Here is a 10,235-nt window from a genome sequence, read left to right as displayed (position 1 = left end):
ATCAATAATGTTAAAGTATGTTGTACTGGTAGATTATATGTGCTAAGTGTAAAATTTGCTGTAACTAATAATAACATGCCACACGTCTCCTGTTTCAAAGAATAATGAAATTTTGATTCAGTTGCTGTTTAATACTTTTGTAAATAAAAAAAAGGAGCTATATCAATGACATTCTGAAAAAAATGTAATTTGAACCACATTTCCATATAAACAAAAACAAGTCCATCTTACATTTGTTTTTGTAAAAGTCAACTTTTGTATAAAATTCTAAAATTAAAGTCTTATAACAAGAGTCATTTAAATAATGAAAAAAAAAAAAACGATGGAGAGAAAATGAAATAAGTTAAATATTACAGTGCTATTTTTGATAGGAAACACACAAATGATAACCTGTTTGTAAATCTTGAAATTCAATTTGTGAATTTTAAATATTGCTGCCTTTATTATTTAAAAATATTAAAAATTTATATAGCTCTCTTTATTTAAATTGGAAAAAATTAAGTACTTATCAGATAATTAAAACTAATATACAATTTATATTACGGTATGTTATGAAGTATAAATTTTAATTCATTTATCATAATAGAAGGTAACTGGATTTATTTTTGGTATAGTATTAATTACGCTTAATATTACAGAATTTCTATAAATAATAATAATAATAATAACAATAATCATACCATTATTTAATAATATTATTTGATTATTAAAATAATTATATTTAATAATAAAATGGCTGAGACTCATTACTTATCACAGTTTGTTCATTGCATTCAATTAATTAGTTGCATATCAATTTCCTCATAAGATGTTTATGATCCTGAATACAATATGACCTAGGAATTGGATTCTTTTTCTCAGAGTGCCCTTGCAACTTTCATTCTTTGTGGTGCATGAGATTCCTTTTGACTTGTACTTCCGAGTATCTGTGGTAATGACTTTTTCACAGCGGAACATTCACAGCCACTGACCTGAAAAATATAAATTATCTTATACACATGCTTTGTTTTAATTATATTAATTTAATTATAGTAAATACTAATCTATTTTAATCTTTAATTGCAAATAATACTAGAATGTCACTTAGCAAATATTTAAGTACACCAGGCATGAACCAGTCTCATAAAGCAAGTTACTTTTTACATACATCAATCAAAATGGTTGAAGTGGATAACACTCTTGAAAAGAACAATAATTACTTTTAAAATGAAATAAATCTTTATTTTGATAAAACATAAAATTATATCATACCAATATAACATAAATCATAAAAATAAAAACAAATTATAATATAAAAGATAGATGTGTTTAAAGTCCATATTAATTTAAGTTTTCTAAACATGGACAGTTGGTATATAATATTATTTATATATAAATAAATGAAATTCAACCTTACCAACAGTTCGTCTGTGTTCTTCAATTTGAAATTAAAATTTGCATAAAACTATTGTTAACATAAAATATAATAAAAACTGTTTAAAATACAACATAATACCCAAATGTTAATATTACATCTCAAACCCAAGCAGCTCAAATTACAAAAAATAAAAGCCAACTACTTTGGTTAAAAAATGAAATTAAAATATTATATAATAAAAAACAAAATTTTAATACTAAATTGTATATTTTGCAAGCGCGGCAGTACATGAATTGTGTTATGTAACTTTTTGTTAGAATTACTGATTTCAACATTAATAACATAATGAACAGTAAGTATACAAAAATGAACAGGAAACTTTGTAACTTGACAGACAAACAGATTAAAACTAACAATAAACAAATACACATTACATCTAATCAAATGCATACTTTTGGAGATAATGTTATTAATACAATAAAGATTAATTTCAATGAAGAACTAAATGTTATAAAAAATGCATATAAATTTAATCTGCCTACTATAAATAAAGATAAAATCATCAAACAAACCATAATAGACATTGAAAATAATATTTTCAAAATCAATAAAATCAGTCTCATCGATGAAGGAGAGCTCCTTACATCATCTTCGGGTGTAGCAAATACTTTAGCAAAATCTTTCCGATCGGTGTCTCTCACTTCATCATATAGTAACGACTTTCAGAGATACAAAGCACAGATGGAAATGTTGGCGTTAAATATTGGTGTTTCGGTTGGTGAATTGAACACTCCGTTCTTACTTAAAGAATTGTTGCACGCACTTAAGAACTCATGTGACACTTCCCCTGGACCAGACAACGTTCGCCTTTGTATGCTTTCACACCTTCCTAACTCAGCACTACAACATCTTTTGAGTATTTACAATGGTTTATTCTCCGAACAAGTCTTTCCGCCCGGCTGGTCAGAAGTGTTTGTTATACCAGTACTAAAGCCTGGTAAAGACAAAACCGATCCCTCAAGCTACTGCCCTATTTCTTTAACAAGCATGTTGTGTAAAGTAATGAAGAGAATGGTGAACCGCAGGCTTGCATGGTACTTATAGAAGCATGGCTTTCTTTCTTTGGAACAGTGTGGTTTCCGACAAGGGAGATCTTCCATTGACCATTTGGTGTCAATGGAGACAGCCATACAAAACGCCTTCCTGAACCGCCATCACCTCGTCTTCTTCGATATAAAAAAGGCGTACGACACGGCCTGGCGACATGGCATTCTTGACACCCTTAGGAGGTGGGGAATCAATGGCAATATGCTTGCTTTTATCCAGGGGTTCTTAAATCACTGTTCGTATGGACGATTCACTTTCAGATAGTGTCGTCTCAGAAAATGGTGTACCTCAAGGTAGTGTATTAAGTACCACCTTGTTTTCTGCGGCCATAAACAGCATTACCAATTGTGTAAAGGCTCCTGTCTCTTGTTCTCTTTTTGTTGATGCGAAAAGAGACTGATACAGAACACTATATTTCGTCACTGCGGAGAGACTGATACAGAACACTACATTTCGTCACTGCGGAGAGACTGATACAGAACACTATATTTCACCTTGAGGCTTGGTCAAGAACTACTGGTTTCACATTTTCACCCGACAAGACGAAATGTGTAGTCTTTTCTCGGCTACAGAACCCTTCTAATCCGCGGGTTTTTCTGGGCAGAGAGCTTATTGCTGTCTCTCCTTACGTTAAGTTTCTAGGTTTGCTTTTTGATAGCCGTCTTACCTGGATCAAACATATAAAGGAATTGAGGACAAAATGTTTCAAACTTTTAGATATGATGCGGGTCCTTAGTAACACCAACTGAGGGGCCGATCGGTCATGTATGTTATGTTTTTACTACTCCCTTGTTCGTTCCCGTTTGGATTATGGTTGTGTCGCCTATTCTTCAGCTCGTCAAACCATACTTAAAATGCTGGACGGTGTGCATCATGCTTTTCTTCGGCTTGCCACAGGTGCATTTAGATCGAGCCCTATCGCAAGCTTACTTATAGACAGTGGCAAGCCATCACTTTGGGATAGACGAGACCAGCTTTTGTTGTCTTATTTTGCCCGTCTCAGCGAACAGCCGAATCACCCAGCTTTTGACCCAGTTCTTAAGAATCCTAATTTGAGGAAGTATGAGGACCGTCCACGTTGTACTGCGGCTGTGGGTGTCCGTACACGACGTCTGCTGCGGAGTATGAGTGTTGATACTCCTTCGTTCTTTCCATCAAGTCCATGCTCGAACCCCCCGTGGAGAATAAACCATGTAAATTTTACGTTTGATCTTACAACGTATGATAAACGTTCCACGCCACCTATTGTTTTCCGGCAGATGTTTCAGTTTCTCCTTGCCAAGTCGAACCCAGGCGTGGTGATATACACTGATGGGTCGAAGCATGACGGTAACGTTGGTTGTGCTTTTGTTATCAATGAACAGACTTATATGTTTGGCCTATCCGGTGTTACAAGTGTGTTTACTGCGGAACTACTCGCTGTGGATAGGGCTCTAAGTATCGTTGGCACTAAATATAGGAGCATTCTTATTTGCAGTGACTCGTACAGTGCTCTCCAGGCGTTGGAAAACCTTTATTCCAGACATCCTGTCGTCATTGACATTTATGATAAAATCGCTGAGTTAGATAGACGCAACAGAGGAAGGTTTTTGCTGGATCCCTAGCCACGTTGGAATTCTAGGTAACGAAAAAGCAGATTCTGCTGCCAAGGAAGCGTGTATTCAGACTCTTTTCACCACCTGAGTTACTACCTTTGATTTTATCAATCATATAAAACAATCACTGCGAGCAAGGTGGGAAAGTGACTGGACGTCTACCGTCGATAATAAACTCCGACGGATTAAAGATTCAGTGTTGCCGTGGGGCTCCTCTTGCAGAAACTCTCGTCGAGAGGAAGTGGTCCTCCGCCGGTTACGGTTGGGACATACGGGGGTCACACATGAATACCTAATGTCAGGAGAAGACCCACCCCTGTGCACACGATGCAACTGCTGCATGACTGTGCACCACATTCTCGTGGACTGCATATGTTATGCTGCGTTGCGTCATCAGTTTAATATACCCAGAAACATCTGTGATATCTTGTGCAACGATAGCGGGATTTTGGAACAGGTGTTTCTCTTTTTGCATAGTACCGGGTTACTGCAAAGGATTTAATATGCTCATATATGTTTTTCTGTAAGGGGAGCTTTTTTTAATAATTTTAACCTTTATTTTCAATTTGATTTTTTGGTTCTATGTATTTAATTTTACTATCTGAGAAGGGAATTTTTGCACAACCCATCGGAGTTAGTTAAGTTTTATATACATTCTTTAATCTATTATTTTAACTTTTATATTTTATCAACTTTGTTTGTGGTATTAGTTTTGAGTTTTATTTTGCCTTCTTGGCTTGTTTTAGTAAACTTTTATTATACGATTAATATTACGTTTACACCTTGTATAGTTTATTATTTTGGAGTTATTTTCCCCTTTTACTAATAACTACCGGGCGATGATAACGCCCATGCGTTTTTTGCCCACAAACAAAAAAAAAAAAAATCATTAATAAAGCTGATAAAAATAAAATTAGGAATCAATTCATCCAAATCATAGATAACATTAAAAATAACAAACATTTGTGATGTAAGTATAAGCACGATAATTATAATCATTTTAATATTAATAAAAATATAAAAACTAAACTAAAAAATAACAATTCCTTCATAAAAAAAATCTGTTAAAACAAATACCCCTACCATAATTAACGTTGAGGTATATATTGAAAAAGTAAATCAGTTCAAAAATGATAATAATTTAAAGAAATAAACGAACCTACCCCAAAAATTAAAAAAAACATATCATATAAAATTAACAATGCAACAGTTTTAGGGATACCCATAATATTTTTTTTTTTTGTTTTGTTTAACCTTTTGGACCGCTATTAGATATTGTTTCAGAGGATGAGATGAATGATTTGTAGCGTCTGTGAAAATGCCATGCCTGCCTGGGATTTGAACCTGGGACCACTGGATGATAAACCAAAATTTAACCTAACCAATGCTTACGCTCCCATATTCAAAGCCTTACCCAAAATACATAAAGAAGGCTTCCCAATATGTCTACTCATAAATTTCATCAATTAGCCTACATGTCAACTGAGCAAATTTCTAGCTAAAAAACTGAAGGAAAACATTAATTTAAATAATAAATACAACTTAACAAATTATGACTTAATAAATATCATCAATAAAATTAAAATAAACAGATCAACTAGACTCAGAACCCTGGACATAAAAGATATGCACACTAATATTAATACAAAAGAAATTATAAACATTATATATAACAGATTATCTAAATCAAATTTACATACTGAATGGATAAATGAAATAACTGATTTACTTAAACTATGCTCTAACTGTAACTACATTAAATTCAACAATAAATACTACCAGCAAGAAAAAGAACTTATTATGGGATCACCCCTCTCAGCCATCATGGCAGATACATGGATGAGTTTGAAAATACATTTTTACCTAACATTTTTAAAGATCACCAAATCCTTTTATATAAAAGATATGTTGATGATATTTTAATTATTTATAATCAAAATACAGATAAGGATATAAATATAATTTTTAGTAAAATTAATGCAATAAATCACAATATCAATTTCACAATAAATCATGAAATTAACAATAAATAATAGTATTAATTATATAGATATGATCATTGAAAAATTTTTTAATAATAATACTTTAGAAATCAATATATATATATATATATATAAAACCAACATAACATAACACTATAATACAAGCTGATTCATCTCATCCAAAGAAAAGATGAGTCAAAGAATGGCAGCTTTTAATTCTCTAATCTATAGAGCTATTAAATACCGCAGGCACAACAATTTAAAACTAAATTCCGAAATAAACATAAAGAATATAGCAGTATTAAATGGTTACAATGAACAACTGATCAATAAATTATACTCTAAAATTAAAAATAAAATAAAAGACAACGTAAAATTATCACATAAGGACTTAGATAAATCTTAAATAAAAATAGAACTTAATCCATTTTATAAATATTTTGATAAAATATGTAAAACCTATAATTGAAAAACAACTTACACCACCAACAATAAAATAATAAATTTTATTAACAATAACGATCATACTAAAATAGCAAAATATCTTAGACAAACAAGGAGTCTGTAATCTGAAATGTGAAGACTGCCATTTAGAATATATAGGTATGACCAACCGTTCTTTTTCTATTAGAGCCAAAGAGCATATTAACAATATATAAAGGAAGGATATTTTGATAAATCAAATTATGCGAGACACAAATTACAAAATAAACACAACTATAATCCTAATAATTTCATTAAAATATTAGATATTTCGAACGACTTTTATAAAACCAGTATCCTCGAAAAATTCAGTATATACTATTATAACAATAAATTAATCAATAAACAGTCTGATTCGAGGACAATATTTTATTTAAACAAATAATTAATGAATCAAATTATATTATAATTAATGAATTAAACAAATAATTATCAGGATCTCTGAAATGTCTCTCTCCAACCACTAATATTCATAACAACTCTGACCTTACATAACAGACATGACCAACTTTATACTCTGACAACCAGTTGTGATTTTAACATTTATAAATTTACATTTTACATAATTTAATTTTAATGATCTGAAATTGAAGAATAACTTTTCCTGAGGATGGTTAAATGACCATATACATATAAATCCATACTAATTATTTAAAGAAAAAGATGCGAAACAATGTTAAGGTTACAAATACTTTAAATACAGAAAAAAAAAATGATTAAAATTAATTCACAATTTAGAGGCCACTACTGAAAATTATTTTCAGCACAGATTTATGTATACTGAATTGGAGATGTTTTTTTAAAATTAATATTTCTTAAAAATTCATCTACAGAATAATATTGTTTCCTTAAAACAAACTCTTTTTATTGTATTTTAATTAAAGTGGTGGGAAGATTTTTCAAATGGTTTGGAATTTATTAAAAATGGTAATGAAAGCATAGCAAGGCTCTTTCTTGAAACCCAATGTAGGGTTGGATTATATGAAAAAGTAGGATACATATGGCAGTTGAAGAGCAGCTCAAGGTCCCGTGAATACATGGGGCCCAGGCGCCATGTGATGTTACTGACACCCACCATGTGATGTCACAGGAGGAGGCCTTGAGCATGTGACATCAGAGCAGTTGTCACCTGCAGCTTGGGCTCGTGACACTAGCGCTGGCAGGTGAGATATAAACTAGATGAAGATACTAGCACTCCGGCGTGTTAGAGTGGAACTAATGTCGTTAGAGTTAAATAATAATTTAAAGATTGGCAGCACTGTGAAAAAAATAATTGAAATAGTAATAGCACAAAATATGATTTAGTAAATAAATGATGTCAGGGCAGTTGATACCTGCAGCTGCGGCTTCATACGGGGTATCTAGTACATATAAACTTATATACAAAGAAAATGCAGGCCTAAATTATACAGGGTTATCATAAAAGAATGGTGCGGTTTTGAACACGGTTTAAATTAAAACAGAATTACTTACAGTTTATGTTTTTTGTTTTTCAAATTTGTCGTCTCAAACATTTTTTTACATAATTAATAAATTTCAATATGTGCGCCCTTAGTTGCTCGACAAATGTTCAAACGATACTCAACTTCTCTCCAAACATTAGTTAACATTTCTTTGTTAATGGTTGTCAATGCTTCATTAATCCTGTTTTTTAAGTGGTTTAGGTCGCGAATTTTTTGTGTATAAACAACGCTTTTGATGTACCCCCACAAGAAAAAATCGCAAGGTATCAGGTCTGGACTCCTTGGAGGCCAAAGTATGGGTCCTTGCCGGCCTATCCATCGATCACCAAATTTTTCATTCAAAGTGTCCGTGATTGATGCATTGAAGTACCATCTTGTTGGAAATGAAGTTGATGAATGTTTTCGAGTTCATCCAGCTGAGGAAAGCAATAATTGGTTAACGTGCCAAGATACACAACTCCATTAATTGTTTTTTCAGCAAAGAAGAAAGGCCCTATTACACGATTTTTCACCACACCACACCAAACATTAACTTTAGGCGAATCGCGTTGTTTCTCAATAATTGCATGTGGGTTTTCAGAGCCCCATGTTCGTGAATTGTGTCTGTTAACACATCCATTCACATGGAATGTAGCTTCGTCTGTAAAAATTATATCATCAAAAAATGATTCGTTTTCACTTATTCTGTCCAACATTTAAACAGCGAAATTGTAACGTTTTACACCATCATCGGGTTTTAATTCCTGCAGTATCTGGATTTTATAAGCGTGTAATTTCAGTTTTTTATGTAAAACTTTGTGAACTGTTGATTTTGGAATACCTAATTTGACACTTCGACGGGGGATGGACTTCCCAGGACTTCTAATTGCCGACTGTCTAAATAGTTCAACCGTTTCGTCTGGTACACTTGGTCTGCCGGTTGATTTCTGTATCTTAACTGATCCAGTTTCTTCGAATTGTTTGAACCAACGTGTTATGTTATTTTTGTGTGGTGGATTTCTTCTGAATTCACGTCGAAACGCACGTTCAACTAAAATTACGGAATTTAATTCAGCCATCAATAAAACACTCTTTGCTTTGTCTTTATCCGAGAACATAGTAACTCACTAAACTCACCGCAACAACAATACAAGATCTGATGTTGTGGTTACAACTACTGATAAACAAACTTTGGGTTGGAGGCTTTCAGGGATACCAATATAACATCTAGAAATTTCCCTACAATCTTCCTATGAATTACTGAAACTGCACCATTCTTTTATGATAACTCTGTATATAGTCTGTAAACTAAAATGTTGGTTAAAATATAGATTGATAGACAGAGAGTTAAAATTTTAGGTATTACAGAATCTAACTCTACCATGAAGTCGTTGACGGAGTTATAAATGAAAATGAATAACAATGGGATCAGGAAGAGGATGGGATTCTTTCCCTGGATGCATGCATAAATAAAAATATATCCAGCGACCAATTGGACAATATAGTAGTGGAGAGTAATGCCGGACCAATTACAAAGGAGCAGATAAATACATTTTGTAAACGGTATGGCTTCGAATTGGTCATAGTGTATAAAAACATAGAAATTTAATCACCAATCATTCCAACATCATAGTAGCCTTCACAGAAGCAGAGATAAGATCAATCCTGTTGTTTGGTGAATTAATACATGATATTGTCCAGGTATTTGGTGCTGGATAGAAAAGGACCCATTGGTCAAGGAATAGGTAGATATAGCATCTAGGCTTACTGAAACATCCAACAAGGACCATTATTCACTACCAGACCATCCATATATACATACATTCACCTTATATAAAGTTATACAAAAAATGTTTGTATTGTTCAAGTGCATTACCAGTTAACTCCCACATGATCAATACAGCTACCCCGTTGAGTGTATCGATAACCCAGCGCACATCTATTTCTACAGATAACCTGTCATATGGAACACCTACAAAGGTCAATGATGATCAGCCAAATGGCACCACTGAGCCACAAGATGGGCATTGCTCGAAACAGGGTATCAGAGCATGTGTGAGGGAGGCCTTTTGAGAGCAGGTGTCTGTCATCATCGCTGGTTGAGTTGTGCAACACTAGCAAGGTACTGGACATCAGAGGGGTATCGGTTCAGCATCAGTTGTCAGGCAGTGAAATGATAAACAATACATGTCACCCACTACATTAAAACATTACCAAATAAGAAGCGGTATGCGGTACTGCTCTTGTGAGAGGTAACCTGCTGCTTCAC

The 10,235-nt window shown here is 32.9% G+C and overlaps 1 protein-coding gene across 1 annotated transcript in view; it reads right to left on the bottom strand.

Annotated features, from left to right (window-relative positions):
- Positions 1 to 569: 569 nt before the first annotated feature.
- Positions 570 to 10,235, bottom strand: part of LOC142324826 (tubulin polyglutamylase TTLL5-like) — a 30,976-nt gene continuing 21,310 nt past the window's right edge. Inside the window, exon 6 of the mRNA XM_075365840.1 lies at positions 570 to 971. Within this exon, the coding sequence (XP_075221955.1) occupies positions 858 to 971 (114 nt within the window). The 3' untranslated portion in view covers positions 570 to 857. The remainder of the gene's footprint in view (positions 972 to 10,235) is intronic.

Source organism: Lycorma delicatula, chromosome 5 (assembly GCF_047948215.1).
Source record: "Lycorma delicatula isolate Av1 chromosome 5, ASM4794821v1, whole genome shotgun sequence".
Lineage (NCBI taxonomy): Eukaryota > Metazoa > Arthropoda > Insecta > Hemiptera > Fulgoridae > Lycorma > Lycorma delicatula.
This window is presented reverse-complemented; position numbering and strand designations above follow the sequence as displayed.